General features: G+C 41.3%; 2 protein-coding genes across 4 annotated transcripts in view; one reads left to right on the top strand and one right to left on the bottom strand.

Moving 5' to 3' along the window:
- Positions 1-11: 11 nt before the first annotated feature.
- Positions 12-6,618, top strand: ORC6 (origin recognition complex subunit 6). Its single transcript, XM_062007575.1, has 7 exons — positions 12-99; positions 641-770; positions 1,600-1,763; positions 2,874-2,963; positions 3,960-4,072; positions 5,222-5,293; positions 5,939-6,618. The coding sequence occupies exons 1-7, from the start codon at positions 35-37 to the stop codon at positions 6,085-6,087; spliced, it is 783 nt and encodes a 260-aa protein (XP_061863559.1). The 5' UTR covers positions 12-34; the 3' UTR covers positions 6,088-6,618.
- A 987-nt stretch (positions 6,619-7,605) lies between these two features.
- Positions 7,606-17,672, bottom strand: part of MYLK3 (myosin light chain kinase 3) — a 32,252-nt gene continuing 22,185 nt past the window's right edge. For all 3 annotated transcript variants that reach the window (XM_062007725.1, XM_062007724.1, XM_062007726.1), the window contains exons 6-13: positions 17,282-17,375; positions 16,860-16,969; positions 15,365-15,506; positions 14,256-14,326; positions 12,744-12,872; positions 11,515-11,667; positions 9,562-9,694; positions 7,606-8,560 (exon numbers count right to left, since the gene is read on the bottom strand). In XM_062007725.1, the coding sequence (XP_061863709.1) occupies positions 8,489-8,560; positions 9,562-9,694; positions 11,515-11,667; positions 12,744-12,872; positions 14,256-14,326; positions 15,365-15,506; positions 16,860-16,969; positions 17,282-17,375 (904 nt within the window). In that variant the 3' untranslated portion in view covers positions 7,606-8,488. The remainder of the gene's footprint in view (positions 8,561-9,561; positions 9,695-11,514; positions 11,668-12,743; positions 12,873-14,255; positions 14,327-15,364; positions 15,507-16,859; positions 16,970-17,281; positions 17,376-17,672) is intronic.

Raw genomic sequence — 17,672 nt, 5'->3', positions numbered from 1 at the left:
GGGCCCCGCGCTGAGGCGCGGCGGGAGCGGCGGGATGGAGCGCGCGGCGGTGCGGCGGCTGGGTGCCCGGCTCGGCCTCACCGAGCCCCGCGTGCTCAGGTGCGGCGGCCCGGCAGCGGCCCGGGAGCGCGGGGAGGGTCAGTGCCAGCCGCTGGCGCCGTGGAAGAGCGAGCGGGACGCGCGGAGCTAGCGATTGCGCGCCGGCCTCAGACGCCCCGGAGCGTTCTTCCCGCCCGAGTCCGTGGGTGCTCCCCGCCGGCCCTGCCTGGGACCCGGCCACGCTCCCGGCTGAGCAGCGGCAGCCGAGGTGCACCTCAGCGCCTCACCGTGCCGCCTGCCCTCCGCTTCCTGGGGTTCTGGGCGATAACAGCCCCAGGCCTTGAGGGATATGCAGTCGATGAAGGAGCGGTTTCAGGCTATGACATGCAAAGCTACTGCTGGTAATTGTTAGAGAAACGGCAGTATTAGGCTGTATTTGCCGTCCTGTTTAGCATTCCTTTTTCTCACAATGTGCTGCAGCTTCTGTTGGAGCCGGGGTGCTGGACTAAGTAGACCTTGAATCGGTTCCTGCCCTGCCATTTTGACCATCTTGTAACTATGGTTTTGTTAACAAGGACTTTGTGTGTTGGGTGTTTTGCAGAAAAGCTGAAGAGTATCTTCGTCTGTCCCAGGTGAAATGCACAGGATTCATGGCCCAAATGACAGCGACAAGCAGTGCAGTGATGTGCCTGGACCTAGCAGCGAGTTTCATGAAACAACCAGTTGACAAAGTAAGATGCAGTATATGACTTGGTTGGCTGGGATATTCTCTATAAGTCCACTAAAATTATTGTTCTGTGTAGTGTATCTTGGGAGGAGGAAAGGGATAGTAATGACTGACATTACCCAAGACACAGTGCTGCCAAACACAGAGGTAGAGCTTTCAGTACTCTTGAGTACTGAAAACTGAAACAGGGCACATAGAAACCAGTGGTACAGTCACTTGACAAGCTGAGCTTGCTGTGCTAAAATTTCAGCATTTTTAGTAACAAACTGCCAGCAAGAATGTTAAATTTAAGATCTATCCCTTTTACTGTGTGAGGGATGCAGAGGCTCCAAGGAGTCGCTCTCTATAGTGGTACCTGTAAATCTCCATCTGCAGACCTGCCATGCAAATGACACTGAACTGTCAAAATAACACCTGGTACAAGGTGTTTGTGATTGGCCAGTCACAGGAGAATTTAATTGGACCTGACCTCATGAGGAGTATGGTGAAAGTATTGCTTAAGTCTTCCAAGATGCCCAGATCTTTGTTACGTTTGAGTTTAACCACCTTGTGATAAAAGGGCCACATCATATTTTATGGAAAAGACAAACCCCATTTCCAGTGAAATGATCTAAAAATAACACTGCATTAAAAGATGTGGCAGTCCTAGGCAGCTCAGCTTTCTGTGTGCAGACAAAGCTTACATCATTCATTGCACAAATCTGTTTAATATAGCAATTGAACTTCAGTTTATGGTATTATGTAGTTTCTCCCTAATCTTTTGTGTTTGCCTGAATGAGATTTCAGGAAGGAATCTTGCTAATTCCTAGGGTCTGTCTTTGTCTTCTTGAAAGAGCAATTTTGTTAAACTCTCCGGTTTGAACAAGACGACCTACCAGAGCTCCATGAAGTCTTTGGAGTGTTTGCTAGAGGTGAACCCCAGGCTGGGACTGCGAGACTTGGCTGTGCAATTCTGCTGCACAGAAGCTGTGAGCACTGCTGCAAAAATACTGCAGAGGTGAGGAAGCTCCTGTAAGCACAGTGGTAGCCACTACTAAGAGTCTTTATTTGTTAAAGGTGTAAAGAGCTTGATGGTTTGAAGAGCTAGGTATCTCCCACTGACTGGAGTAGGGAGGTGAGTTCTTCACACTGACACTCCAGCCATTTATCTGTGCTGGTTTTTAGAATATATTTTAGAAAGACTTAGTCTGGGAATCTCAGTAAATCATTGTCTGAATCCAGGTTCTCCAAAGGGCAATAGTATAATTAAAATATAAGACTCACAGTCTCTGTATTTGTATATGGCATCACACTGTCTTCCGTTTAACTGCTGATCATGTCACAGTTCAGAAGTAATGATCAACAGAAACAAATGCTGCCTTCTAGAGAAGCAAATCTCTTACACTGCACTGTACTCTAGTTGTCAAAACAGTAGGTAGAGAACTTCCATGGAGATCCGACACATTTAACTCAAATTTTGCACTCTAACATCTACTTTCATGAGAACAGTCACTGAAGAGTTGTGTCTTAGAGCACTGTCACCCTGATAGGACAGGCTTAAATGCTGTTAGGCATTTAGAATATTCTGAGTTCTAGGTCAGTGAACAGAGGCTGTAAATGCTTGTTGGTGCTTAATACAAACAAAAAAAAATTGCTTGAGGATGAGTGAACACACAAAAAAATAATTAGTGCTGCATATCCATCACGTCACTCTATATATTTCCACCTTTATGTGTGTAATACACGTACTAGAGGAATGAAAGAAACTATAATTCTAGCCTTTTATTATAGGAGGGCTTCATGCAAAGCGCCTCATGGTAACTTGTAGAGAGAATAGTGCTGTCTGGATGGGGAGCACAAGAGAAAGATTTTTCTGACGTGCCTTGATCCGATCTCTAATTTAAAATACCTTTCACTGAAAAAGAGGAGGTGATCCCAGTTCCCTTCTTTTCCCTAGTCTCTTTTGGTCTCCTCAGCCAGTAGCAGCTGTTTCTGCCTGACTGCAAAGAAGCAAACGATCCCACAGGAGATTTGTTCAACTGCTGAGGACCACGTAACAAATTAATTTCATCGCCTTCATTTGAGGCAAATGCACTACACAATTATCTTTCTTATTATTGTTCTTTAGGTATGAAAGCAGCCTCTCTGAAGCACAGCAAATAGACCTTGATTTCTCAAAACCACTTTTTATAACAGCTGCGCTATTCACTGCCTGCAGGTGAGTGTAGATTGAGGGATCTTTTGTAGACTTGAACACCTGGTGAGATACCAAATGGACACAGTGTTGACAGTGCAAGCAGCTGATTCATTCAGCATGTCTGGATAGTCTGAAGGGTTTTGCTTAGCATGTCCTGATGACCTGCTCCTGGAAATGGAGACAGCTGTAGCTAACCAAGCCTTTCCTTACAGTAAAGTCTCCAACCTATGCTGCGCCTACCTTCAGCAGAAAGCAGAAGTATTGTATCAAATGTAGAGAAAAGGATTTTGAGTTACCCTAAAATAATTGAGAACCATCTTCCCTGATGTTTAAGTAGATGCTGCGGATAATTCCATCAGGACATATCCATGTTTCTGTTAGTGTTTTGCACCTCATCCTCCACCCTCTCAGCTTAAGCAGCATAATTTATTAGTAGTATTTGCAGCCCTTCTCAAGAAGGAAAAACCTTTGGGAGATGGATCCAATAGATGGATCTAGGCCTGCATCAACTTGGAAGATAGGTGTTGGGAGCACCTAAGCCAGCCAGCACTTTCTAAGCACTTGCTTGCGTGCAAACACCTTCACCCTCAGTGTTTTATGCATGGTAACTGTCTTAAACGTTTCTTAAACCTGAAACAATTCAGGTTGTTGCACATTTTGTCAAGTGTTCTCTTGACATAGGAGTCCTGTGCAGCTTTTTGCAGTAGCGGGATCCATCACTGGTACAAAGCTGGTTCCCTCAAAATCAAAAAAGTACCTTTTCCTAATAGAATTTCCCCAATTGAAGTAACCCCATATCTCACTTTAGGAGCTGTATTGACTGAGTGATGTAGGGATATAGTTTTTAAGCAAATTCATTTCCGAGCAAGATGAGGATGAGATGGAACACCTTAGGCCTACCTTCCTCATTCTCACAGGCAGTGTTGGTACAGTAAATATCACCTCACCTGAGTGAGAGTTGCTAAACTGTTGGGTTTGGGTTTTTTTTTGCAGAGATAACTTAAGTTTCTCTTACAGGTGTTTGAAGCTAAAAGTGGACAAAACTAAAATGCTGTCTGCATCTGGGGTGAAAAAAGCAATATTTGACCGGCTGTGCAATCAGCTAGAGAAGATGAGCCAGCAACTCAGCAGTAAGTTTTTGGCTTTATCTCTGTCAGGATAAGGCAACATACCCATTGCCTGAACTGGTGCCCCATCCTTTTCCACTGGTGATTTCATTCTGATCACTTACAGCTGTTTCAGCCAGACCTGCCCATCCATTCCAACATGTTTCCTGCAGCCTAGTTCCTCACCACAATAATTGCTTCTGGGGGAAGTCACAACAGCTTAGCATGTGGCAAGGCCAAAATTAAGTATATTTTCTCTTCTCAAAACTTAAATTCCCTGCTGCTCCCATACTATCTGACCTATCATGGGATTCCTCCTTCTTGCTCGCTTCCTGCAATGTGGCAACCGTACACAGAAATTAATTGCTACCTCTGTTGCTTTGACTGGCTGGCTTCTGTTTTCTTTTCCTCTACTGCAGTATTAACAAGCCTAGTCCTTGCTCTTCTGATAGTCATTCAGTCATTACCTGACAACATCCCCCTGCATACAGTGGGCAGACCTGGGGAATCATTCTTGCCCAATGTTGAACCTGCAGCTTGTTCCACTTCTTTTTGTCGAGGAGGAAGACTGAAAGACAACACACATCTTTCTGTCGTTGTATCTCTGCTCTTTCCTACTTACCTCCTTCATCCTCTCCTAAGCATATTCTCCCAGTGACAGTACCCCTGTTTCACTCCATCTTCATATTTAAAAGTTTTCTAGAATGTACTGCCTGAATCCAAACCAAAAGATACTGTTCTCCCATAGTGCAGTGCCCTATAAAAAACCAAAAACGTACCCTACCACTGAAGCAACTAAAGGCAGCTGGGCGGTTCTGTACTGCTTCAGGGAAGAGTGTGCGTCAGTTGTTACAGACATCTACAATACAAAGTGTGGAAATAGAATAGAAGGGGAAGAGACAACTTGTAGTTTTAGCTGAGCTGAACATGGTAGATCATTGTGGTTACAAATCCAGCAGCAGTGCTAGTTAAAACAGTCAAGCAGTCTGTACAACCCCTGAAGTGTGCTGGCACCTCTGCATGTACAGCTGAGGCATCAATCTGGACCAGGAAACGGCTCTGACTGGGAGACAATACTTCCAGAAGGTGGCACTACTGTCAAAGAAATTGCATGTAGAAGATCACCCCTGGGGCCTCAAACACCATCCAGAAGTAATTTGTTGTTTTTTTTAGAAGATGTTCCGTTGGCTGCAGAGACAGGTGAAAGCTCAAACACTGACCAGGAGCACTGTGAGAAGGAAGATGGTAAGTTGTATTTAGCTAGAAACTAAAATCAGATCAGCAGAGCAGTTCTGAGCTTTATTACTGCTCAGTAATACAGAATCTCTCAAGTTGGAAGAGACTCATAAGGATCATCAATTCCAAATCCCTACTCCCCACAGGACTACCTAAAACTACACCATATGGCTGAGAGCATTGTCAAGACACTCCTTGAACTCCCAACAGGCTTGGCACCCTGAGCACTTCCTGGGGAAGCCTGTTCCAGTGACCAGCCACTTTCTCAGTAATTAACCTTTTCCTAACATTCAATCTGAATTTCCCCTGATGCAGCTTCATTCCATTTCCTCATGTCCTATGTTTCAGTTATTATGCCATAATATTCATTTGATATCAACTTAGTCTATTCTGCCAACCACTGGCTAGTGAAAACACACAGAGGACTTAGGACAGTGGTGTCTATACTGAGTAGTGCTAGCAGAGTTAAGGACAACTCTTCCATTCAGGCACAAAAATGAAGAGGTGAGTGTTCATCAGGTGAGGAAAGCAGCAAACCACAAGATTAGGTAATACAGTGACAGCCTCTGCCTGGGTATGTACTCAGTGCCATTATTATTGTCAGCAACATGTTGGCCATGATGGCCTGTCACAGACTTTCTCTTTCTCTCACAGGCTCTGAAGATGATGAGGAAACGCCATGTAAACAGCCAAAGACTGAAACCAAACAAGACTATGAAGAGTGGAAAAAGAAAATCCTGGAAAATGCTGCTAAGGCACAAGAGACAAGTAGGAGTAGCAATATCAGTGCTGCTTGCTCATAATTTTAACTCTCCCTGTGTTCTAACAAGAGTTCCAATAGCATGTGTGATGGCTGCCTGGTAGCCAGCTGATTTTATTTATGAGCTAGATTTTAAGTATTTAAGAATGTTATTTTTAGTAAATGACTTGAGAATTGAGATGATTTTATGAGAAGCCTGTCTGACTACTTGCCAGGCTGGTACCTGAGCAGCTATGGCATTAGGTGGTAGAACAGGTTCATTTCCTTTGGCTGCAGGAAGCAGGGAACATTCTAATACTGTGTCAAATGTAACTAGGTTATGTGCCCTTGTGCCCCTGGCTGGAAGTAGTCAGTGAAAAAGGAGAGAGTGAACTAATAGTGCCTTGTTTAACTACAAAACCAGCACAGGTCTTTTTTAAAAGACTGATAATATTTTCTGATTTTTTTACTGTTGACCAACTATTGTTTCATCACTGAATTTGACTTATTTTTATGACCTGTAGGGGAGTGAAGTCTCTTGTATTTGTAAGGGAACCCAGATATTCCAAGTAACAATAAAGACCAATCCAAGCCTTCTGCCCATTTCTCTTGCATGTTTTATGCCTGTAGTATGCAAAGAGAAGTTCAGCTTTTATAAACTCTCATTTCAAGACAGCCCAGAAAACCTCAACTGTCCACATGAAGCAAGACAGATTCTCATACCTGAGCATTTAGATTTGAAACACTGCTCCCACCTGAGCTTTTTCTCCACGGTATTTTAACAGCTCGCCAAACACCTCACAACTGTGCAGACCCTGCTTGCCTCTGTGACACTGATCACACCAGGATTACAAAAGTTCGTCTCATTAACTGCTTTAGACACCAGGGTATGAGGCCAGTTCTTTTTGTCATACTTACTGTTCCAGTGACTCACAGAGCACCTGTGGTTCATCCTTTTGCCCTTTGTAGACACCAAGGCAAAATGCACAGGACATGGTGAAACATCCCAGAAGGCTGCAGAGGTGGGTTCTACTGTACTGCAGAACCATGTGACTGCTGAATCTAACAGGATTTCTTTCTATTAGGAATGAAATAATAATCCTACTGGCCAGGATTTCTCTTTGCAGAAAATGGAGAGGAAATGCATACAAGACAGCAGAGGGCATCTGTGTGTTATCTTCTTATAAAAATAGTGGGAAAAGAACACAGTAATTGGAAAATTAAAACCTACTGGCCCTTTTCCTTTCATTTCTCCCAATGCATAAAAAAGGAAATCACTTGAAGACAATGTTATTAGCAAGAGCTAATTGCATTCCAGATGAGAGTTTGGAAATGTAACATTAACTAGTGGGGAATGGACTCCAAACAAATGTGTGATGTGCAGAGGAATATTGGATAATTCACCAACATTAAGAGCTGTAACAAAATATCCACCATTTAAAGTCTGATTGAGTAAGTAGCAGAAGGTCCTCAGGATGGGAGAGAATCCAACCTAGCACAGGAGCATTCTGTTGTTAAGACCTACTCAGATACTTTCAGGTTCTGTTGGTGGCATGCTTTAAACCAAAATTGAGGAATAGGCTTGTTCCACTTGAATGGAATTTATTACTATTAATTCAGAAATATACAGACCAATTAATATAATCACATTTAGCATGCAGAACCACTGTGGAAGGAAAACACAAACACAAGTGGGCCTTCACAGAAGGTGATACATTGCAAAGATTGTTCTACTTGATTTTTAATAGTTCTTCTCTGTTTCAATTCTGGAAATGCTGCTGCAGTTCAAAATCCAGGACTATGCAAATTGAGAAGCCCTACAGTGGAGAACTAGGGTAAGCCAATCTCACAAACCTCTTTACTGGCAACCAACACTTGCTAATTCAAGGGACTTGAAACTCCATAAAGTTAGCTGGAGTTTTACAGTGGTTTGATGCCTTTGCTGTAAAGCTAGTTTTAGTAGTATTAGATTCTGGTTTTCCTAAGAGCCCCTCCAGCTCACACTGAGTTTTGCATAATCTAGAACAGGAAAAAAGGAAACCACGTATTTAATAAATAATGTTTTACTTTCAGCTGAGAGATTGTAAGTGGCTAGATCAGGAAAAAAAGCTTGAAATCCAAAATAAGTTAGTATTGTGAAGAAAACATTTAATTTTTAAGAGCAAAGTGGGGCAAAAAATACAATACTCTGCAGAATGAAAGCCTTCAGCAAGAAGTCAACCCCAACAACAGCCATCACTATGTACAACAACTAAAAACTTGTAAAAACAAACAAGGTAGTTTCTGCTTTTAGGAATTATTTCAATGCCTCTTCCTTGAGGCCCTTCTGGAACCTTAGCACTAACACACTTGATGAAGGCTGACCCCAAAGCTTATAAGACAAAGGGGTAGATACTGTTGAAGATACTGTCCTTCCTCCATGGCTTCATGTCCGTGTCCAAGAGTGGTAGATGCTTCACACAAGCTTATACAAGTTTGACAGACAGATTCTGAAATCTCTTCAGCCTGTTAGCAGCAGCCACCACATAAAAATGTTTCTGTGAACAAAACAGAACAGAGTCCAAGTATAAGGACAACTGAGATAAAGGACCTCTTCTGTGGCTGACGTGGGTTTTTTTCGTCTTAGTAAACCTATTTACCAAGAACCTTGTGTGGATCTCAGTGCAGAACAGCTTTGTGCTGATTAACCATGGATTGCTGCTGAGCAGACTTGCTACTGTCAACTTCTGCAGCATTTTTATGAATTGTACAGTGATACATCCTTAGATTATGTTAGGGGTTTTTTTTTTAATGCAAGTACAGAAGTCTGTGACCAAGGAGCTAGAGGGCAGGAGCAGAAAAAGTGTATACTTCTGGTTTAACTCCTTGACAAGGAATTACACTTCTCCCCTGACAAAAGACAATGAAAGGGTCCTCACTGAATTTTCCTCACATTTCCACAGGATTATTTGTAACCAGATCAGTGTTTACCTTTGAGGATTGATCACCTACAATCCAATAGAGACTCAAATAGAAGTCATATCACTTGGTATAAAATTTAGTCCTGAAGGAGCATGAGGTTATCAGAAAGGTCCTGAAGAGTTCTCTGGATGGACTTAAGGCTGATGTTTTCTCCCACATTTAAACTCTCTGCAATGGGAGGCAGAGAGTTGCATCTGCCCTATATTGTATGCCTACTCCATAGTGACAACAGAACAATGCAACTGTTAACAATGGAAAAAAAATCTCCCCAAAATGAAAAGAAAGTTTAATGTAAGCTAAGCAGCATCTGAAGTCTCTGAACTTGTAAAGAAACAAGTGTAAAACTTCTGAGCGTTTATCAGGAGGAATGAAAGTTGAAACTAAAGATAGAAGCAATATCATCTGACATCAGGAAAAAAGTCCATTTACAACTCAAAATAGACTTCCTAAAGTCATATATACAAGAAAGAATGCTGTGGGCAAAAGTGAGCCAAGATACAAAAAGAGGAGGGAATGGCTCTGCCCATGTTGAGCTAATTTTCCCCCTGGCAGTATTGCCAAAACTTTGTCTATTTACCTTCCACTTTCTGTGAGCCATGTAACTCTGCAGCAACAACTGGGACTTCAGGCGACAGTTGGACTTCTTGGCTTTGGCAGGGAGATTGTTCAGCCACTCGTGCTTCAGACACTGCGTTGCACTCATCCGGCAGCTGTGGGAGAGCAAATCTGCCATGTACATCAGCTCCCCTCGTTGCTGTTTTCACAGTGCCCTGAGCAGCTCAATAGTATGATGAAAAAATACCCTGAATGAACTAACCCAAGTGAGCAGAGATGCCTCCTGAGATGGTGTTCATTACAGTGCACAGGATCCTAATGACATCCTGCACTCTCCAGTGCGAGAGGTGAGTGGTGTGAAAAGCTGATGGTGGGTCTGCAGTGGGTTGAGTCATGGTTAAATACTGTATTTTGCCTTTCTAGGGTTTGGTTTTGGGTGTGTTTGTTTTTGCTTTGAAGAAGCAGCTGTGTAGGTTTTGCATCACTTTGTTATGTGAATGCAGAACTTTGCTAAGAGAACAGTGCATACAGAAAAATTGTATTTGTGGTGTTACCTGTCTGTCCTGATAGTGCAGGCTTAGTCTGGGCATCATATTTTAAGAACATAATTGTCTACTCACTCTAAACTTGGATCAAGCTAAGCATATATCATGACATTCAACAATGGGCCCCAACTGCAAAGACATATCCAAGAAACTTTGAGAAATACCTGGTGGTAGAGGAAATCTTGGGGGAGAGGTGTTGAGAAAAAAAAAGCCTATGTTTATTTTCAAAACAAAAGCCTGTGCCTAACTCCTAAGCTTTGTCTGAACTGTCACTGAGAATATGATGAAAGGATGACTCCTGCCTGCTTGCACCAAATTTCAGTAGCCAGGGGAGGCAGGTCAAGATCTTGCACAAGGCCAGACCTACTGTCTCAGCATGACAAAGGTGCCCAGTCTGTAGGAGAGCAGGGCCAGTCCATATACCCGGTGAATAACTGGGGCAACTAATCATTGCTCTTGGAGTCTCACTGATATCACTCTTTTCTTGAACAGTCATTTCATTCACAGTTTCTAACCAGACTTTGCATAGTGTCCCTCTGGAGTACCAAGTCCCATTGCACATAAAAATGGAAGGCTCCAAAGCAAAGACCAGAGTCTTCCAGCAAATGATCATCAGTCTAAGGAAAAAACCCTTTTGTTATCTCTTGCTGGGAACATGCTTATTCTTAGCTTTAAATATGACTTATTGTTCAAAATTTAATTAGAACTAGAACTGATTTGTCTGATTTAGGTAATGATCTGGAAGTCATTAATATTCTAAGCACTCCTCTGAATTCCTCTCAAACACATAATCTGTTTTACTGTATGCATCATTTCCTGTTTTGATTAGTTTTGTATCACTACTCAGAAAGAGAAAAATTTCTCTACTTGCTTAAGTAACCCTGTAGCCAGGGTCTGACATCAGTATCATCCTCATTCTCTCCTATTGTTTCATATGTGCAATCACTTTTTATTGCAGTGGAGCCAAGACTGAGAAGCCACATGCAGAGTTAAGTACCAAATGCTCCTTAATATTTACCAAATGTATGTAGACCATTTTAGAAGAGAACAATGCACATTTTCACAGCTGCATTTATCCTCCATGGCATTCAAGAGACATTTTTGCAATCTGTGTCAAAGCTTGTGAGAATCCAAAGAAATAATAGAAATAGCTTTTGCTCAGAGGAAGAATACTAAAACCAGATTCCTACCAAGCAAATCCTTCCAGATATAATCTGTTCTGCCCATATTGATGCTACTGCAAAAAGCAACTTTCTTCAGTCAAGCTACACAGACGTTGTCCTTTTAAATAGGAGTTTTTGAATCACTGAGGAACTGCCCAGCAAGCACACAGTATACTAAAATGTATGTCACATAGTAAGTTCTCATTGTTGGCTAGGAGGAACTTAATCATTAGGTGCTACTATCCTCATGATCAGATAAAGAGGTACCTTTTCTCCTTCACAAGTAATCTGGAAATAAAGTCTTTAGCTTCCTCCGAGAGCTGTTCAAATGCTTCTGCATCAAAATCCCAGCTGCAGTTGACTACATAATTCATTGTCTCTGCATCAGTTTCTCCCAGGAATGGGGAGAGGCCACTAAGCCTAAACAAAACAAAACAAAAACAGAAAAAGAAAAGGGTAGGAGAGGGAAATGAGTAGTTGTTATATGCAAGATGTGTTTTTCCTGCTATGAATCCTCTGCTTTATAATCATTGTTAACTTACGGAGAGCAAAGACTCTTAAGCTATTGGAGGTTCTACTTCTCAGTTGCTGCAAAGATAAGCCACCCGTTTGGAGCAATAAAGCATTATGTTAGTGTTACACTCTGGCGGCTCACTCAGCTGTGTCAAGGAATACTGTTAATAGATCTCAAAGGAAACTAATTCAGTGGGGATCTAGGTACATATCTCAGTGCTTTCCCAGCTAGCAAAGCTAGGTGGACTCAAGAGCTTTCCTAAAATGAGGCATATATATATATTTGGCTTGAATTAAACAGAATTCTGAACAATAGCATATACTTTTTCCAGTTAGTCTCCGAGCTCAGATTTATTGTCTCAGTCATTTATTACTTCATTGAGTTGGGTTTTGGCTAATACACAAATTTAAGCTGGAAGTATATCCAGTTCACAGAAAGCATCTGTGAAAGATTCCAGGATGCAAAGCTGGCTCGTCTGAAGGCAGAGAATTTGAACAGACAAACTTTCCATGGTCACCATCCAGATAGTGAAGAAAAGTCTCAGCCCTCCTTGTGACATGCCATGCTTTTAGACCCATGGCCTAACACCCAATTAATTCCACCCAAGTTAATTCCTCTGTGCAGATGCAGCTGCACACCAAGCCCCAGCTGCAAAATGAACACAATCAAGAACACAATCAAAATTCTGACATGCTTTGGGCAACTTTTCCAAGTTAAAAAAGACCTGACCCATTTTACCTTGCTAAATAAGGTGGGAAGGGAGAAGAACAGTTAGATAGTTATCAAAAGGATTTGTTTAAGGACTTTGTATGCACACCAAGGTGCCTTTGCAGGAAAGGTTGGGGGTTTTAACAGAAGGGATCAGGAGTCACAGCCGAATGGGCTCAGTGGCTGCTGTATTCCTGCCCTGCAGACACCCTCCCCCGACATGCTGTGCAAAACCTTTGGTGCCACCACCATGATCCTTTGCAGGGTTACTCACAACATATAGGTGATGACACCCACGCTCCACATGTCCGTTGGGAAGGAAACAAAGTCATAGTTCACCACTTCAGGAGCCAGGAACTCCGGAGTTCCAAAATTAACCTTTAGTTTTTCACGAGGTTTGTACCTTTACCAGGAAGAGACATCAGTTCTGAGAGCAGGCTGGGGAACACATCTCACAAGGGTCATTCAAGAATGAATTGGTGAGTTTTGCTGTGCCTTCAAGGAACTACACCATCAGCTACCCCCTTGCCAGAGCAAAACCCAAATGAAGACCAAGGGCAATAAAAGTTGCACAGGCTTCCCTTAAAGGCAGCTTTACTCTCTGCCAGGCTCCACAGGATGTTTTCCAGTAGATGTTGTCCAACATAAAACAAATAAAGAAGCTTCTATTAAACAGGTTCTGAGAGCATTTGCTTAGTGGGATGTACCCAGCTACAACTCAGGGTAAAGGTCTGTGTAACAGATATGAGCGCATTGTAATTGCTAAGGTGACATTCTGAAGAGGATTATTTAGGCTTGGTAACAAGTTAAACAGTGATGCCACACAGGGAGAAAATGATTTGGTTTTATTGCTGGGAAGGAGAAGGTTACAAAGGTGAACCAGTAATAACTGTCACCGGTGGCAGCCAGAGTTACATCTCTGTACAGACAGAGCAAACCATTAAAGCATTGCTTTTACTTTTATTTCCTTGAAGACCTTGCTTACAAAACTGCATTAGTAGAAGTTTGCATTTTTACCCTCCCAATTTAAAAAAACCCAAAACACCCATAAAAAAACCTAACCCAGTTTATCCATTTCTGTGTTCATAAAATACTTCACAAAGTCCTTGGCCAGATACTTAAATTACCACACATAGGTTCATATAGACATGAACATACCAGGTTCTGTCTTAAGAAAAGCCTCAAAGGGTTTACAAAAGAAATAGAGAAATGTTTTTGTTCTTACTGATACACTAACAGGAGTAATTCCTTTTTATTCTAGGGGAATTGACACACTCTCACACCTTTAACTCATGTGAGCAAAGTCAAAGAATGGAGAAAAGCCCATATTTCCCTCAGGGTTCCCTGTTTCACTTGGGATGGCTCAAACAAGCCTTTTCTTTTTTTCTTCCCGTTCAATCAACTTATCTATGTAGACTTCAGCAGATATTTCTGCAACTAGAACCTGCATAAAACTCAGCAGTCAAAAAGTCTCTAAAAGCCTTTGTGGAGTACCTAGAATAAAAAGCTCTACATGAGGAATCATTTTGAGGTAATTAGAATAGCAGTATAGCTTTATCCAACAGAAACATTGTTTGAAAAAATAATCAGATACTTATTGCAAACAGCAGCAAAGTCCTGCCTGCAGCAGCATACTGCTTAGCAAATTCACCTGTTAGAGTCACTTTAGAGCCACCAAAATGCATTAAAAACCCCAAGAACTAAAGAAAAACAACAAAACATGTCAGCAGGTTGTGGGTTTGTTTTGGTTTTGTTTTTCTAAATAAGCTCATAACTGAACTCTTACCTCCTTGCTAATCCAAAGTCAATAATTTTAATCTGGTTTCCTGTGTGATTTACACATAGTATATTTTCAGGCTACAAAAAGAGAAGAAGGTATTTTGAGTTAAATATATGACTGACTGAGATCTAGCAAAAGAGCATAAAAATCTGAGAGACTTCTAATGAGAACTTTTAGTATAATACTTTTCCTTTTATTTCTATTATGGCAGAGAAGGATTTGACTGGCATACTGAGAGAAATGTTTGGGTTTGGACCTCTCATAAAGAAGTTTCACTTCTGTTCCTGTATAACAATATTCCTATATTTCACCGCAGGCAATGAATAGATTTTGAAACAGAAAGGCCCTGCTGTGTATAATGGCAGAGTTAGGCTGATGGCTGAGGCTTACACACTGCATTTACTCCTTGAATATAACAGTAACTCCATAAAACGCCACAGGAGATGTATCAAATGCATCCTTTGGTTTGCCCATGAAGGCAAAAATTTGGGGATTTCTTTCCAATGAGAATATTTTTCAAGGTGGGATGAGGGGAGGTAATGGTGTCCAAATTTATTGCAGCTGCAGAACCATCTAAAGGCCAACTAGGCCTAATATCACTCATGTAAAGTGCTGTATAAACAAGCAGAAAAAAACAGCAGTTGCTGTTTCACAAAGAGGCCATTAGGAAAACATTGTTATTTTACTGGAGTTCCATTCCAGGTTGTAAAAAAATACAAACAAAAATGAAGATGACTGAATAGGTATTTGAATACAGTTACAGTGGGGTAAGGCGAAGTGGAGGGAAGACTGCAAGCATTTCAGGCCACAGAGGTTTGTGGGTGTGGTTTTCTCATTGCTGACAAAAGATTCGATCCCACATAGAATCAAAAGCTTCTGATTTAAGAGAGGCAAAAGCACAGAATCTGTCCATTTCACTATTCTAAGCAAGCTAGCAAATAGACAAAAAAAACCTACAAATGCATCTCCAGAGCTCTAGTTTTTGCGGTTACTGAGTTATGTCATAAAGGAATAGACTTAAAGCCCATGAAATGAGAAATTACTCTTGCAATCAGAGACTCTGTGGTGGTCCAAACCATAGCATCAGTAAAGAGCAGAGAGTATGAACTACTGACCTTCAGATCTAAATGGAGAATGTAATGCTGGTGCAAGTAGTGGACTCCTTCACAGATCTGTTTGGTAAATAGGATTGCATCCAACTCAGTCAGATTGTAGTTTTCGTCTGTGATCCGATCAAATAGTTCACCACCATCAAGACTAAAATATTGACAGAGAGAAGTGTTAAAACCCTAAAATTCCTCATTAACTCAATTTATTTTCAAGATAGGAGCTTAGGCTTTCTAACAGCACAGGTTCCAAAAAAACATCCAACATTAAGTGTATCGGTAGTCTCAGTGACGTCAAGAGACACCTTTCTGAGTGTGAAGTTAAGTACCCATCTACTTTAAAAAAAGGAAAAGTTGTCACCTAACATTTGGAGGGGGGGATATATGACAAACAAATCCACACGACCTGGAGAATCTACAGAGACTATTAAAGTATCTATTAGTCTAGAGAAAATAAGTCTTCCATCTATAAAGCTTACTAAATAAGAATTCTCACAGGGAAAGCTATTTTACATGAACTAACATTTGAACTCAATTGTGAACAAAAGAGAAAGATTACAGCAGACAGATAAGGTCTGACAAAGTTCTGCAAGGTAAAAACTTCTGGTATTCATTTCAATATACAAAATGTAAATGCCTGATCATATTTATAGTTGCTATTTTATTTTGTATCATTTTTTCCTTCATGTCATAAATAATTCTGTGGCAGAAACTCGTTTTTTAGGTTATAAAACTTCACAGTTTTGTAAAGTGATATGCCCCTACACAGAAAAGGCAGCAGCTATACATCATGAAATCTCCTTTTTCTGAATCTTATATTTGCTATAAACCAAAATTCTTATTTAGTTTCAAATGGTGAAGCATTTTCATTAATCCTGAAATCATCCAAAGGAGGCGTGCCAACCATGCATATAATTAATCACCTTCCTAACTTCTCCATGTCTTCTCTGTTTCCACTTTAAACATCTCACTCCTCTTGTCTGGTCTCTCACATTCAGTATCTCCCTAATATGAGATTTTATGTATCTAGGTGAAGCTGCTTCTGCAGGGGCATTGTACTAGATGATCTCTGAAGGTCCCTTCCAACCCCTACCATTCTATGATTCTATATTAACATAACAACACTTACACATTATTTGGTAGCTTGGGACAATGTTGGGGCCTGCAAGTTAAACTTACATGAAAAACAAACCACAGTCAAGTTCTGTTCATTAACAGTCTTGGAATTTGGTTTATAGTTTGGAAGACAGCTGCCCTTCTTCTCATTTGTTTAAACTGTAATCTTGCCAAATATATAGTTTTGAACCCAAAGTAATTACCTTGAAAACTTCCCCCCACACACACCACACCCCACCCCAGCCCCTTCTGAAAGTGAAATCAACTCTCTCCCAGGCTGGGAAACCCCTCCAGTCTTGTTCACACCTTACAATTATCATTCCCTGTTTCCTCTGGTGACCTGGGGAAACCCAAACACCTGACAGTTCCTGAGAAAATTTAAACTTACTATTCCATGATCAAAGTGATATTGTTTTTTGCTTCAAAAGCATCATAAAGCTGGATCAGATTCACGTGATTTAATTGGTTCATGACGTTAATTTCATTTTTTACTTCCTCCTGAAAAAATAACATCAAAAACTGAGCAAAACATGCTCCTTAAAATGCAACATACTCAAATACAATTGGTTGTAAATCCCAACAACAGCTATAACACAGGTCTGGGGCTGACCAAAGGTTTAATCATAAAGTGAGAGGACAAACAGCCATACAAAGTCCAAGCTGTTACTTACTAAGACAGATTTTACAGCATTTGACACTACCCAACAAGAAGTTGCCTCTAAGGGGCTGATTCAGGGAAGTGGTGTTAAGGTGCTTGCAGTAAGGCCAGGTTTAGAGTGTGCTCATTTAGGTTCACAGCAACATAGTTACCTTCTCTTTTGCTCCTTTCACTTTGATGATTTTGGCTGCCAGGTTGAGACCAGTCGATATCTCTGTGCACTTGTGAACTTGCCCAAAACGCCCCCTGTCAATACCAAGGAAAGGATGGGAAACCATCTGAACACAGCACACTGCAGAAACCCTGCATACAACTATTCTCATCATCGATTAAAAATAGCACAGTACAAAGTGAACAGAATCAAGTGGCCGGCAGCATGATTCTCCTCTTTCTCTCAGCTTATGAAGGATTAGTTTTATCTTTCCAGCCAGTTGTTCTACACTTACATTAAAATATTATGCCCCTTTCATATTACTACATTTCACTGCAGTATGATGACCTGATGATATTCTTTTTCAGTTCTGTAACTGTACCCACAGGCTG

Source organism: Colius striatus, chromosome 14, assembly GCF_028858725.1.
Source record: "Colius striatus isolate bColStr4 chromosome 14, bColStr4.1.hap1, whole genome shotgun sequence".
NCBI lineage: Eukaryota > Metazoa > Chordata > Aves > Coliiformes > Coliidae > Colius > Colius striatus.
The sequence above is the reverse complement of the archived record's forward strand: the minus strand, read 5'-3'. Positions and strand labels throughout refer to the sequence as shown.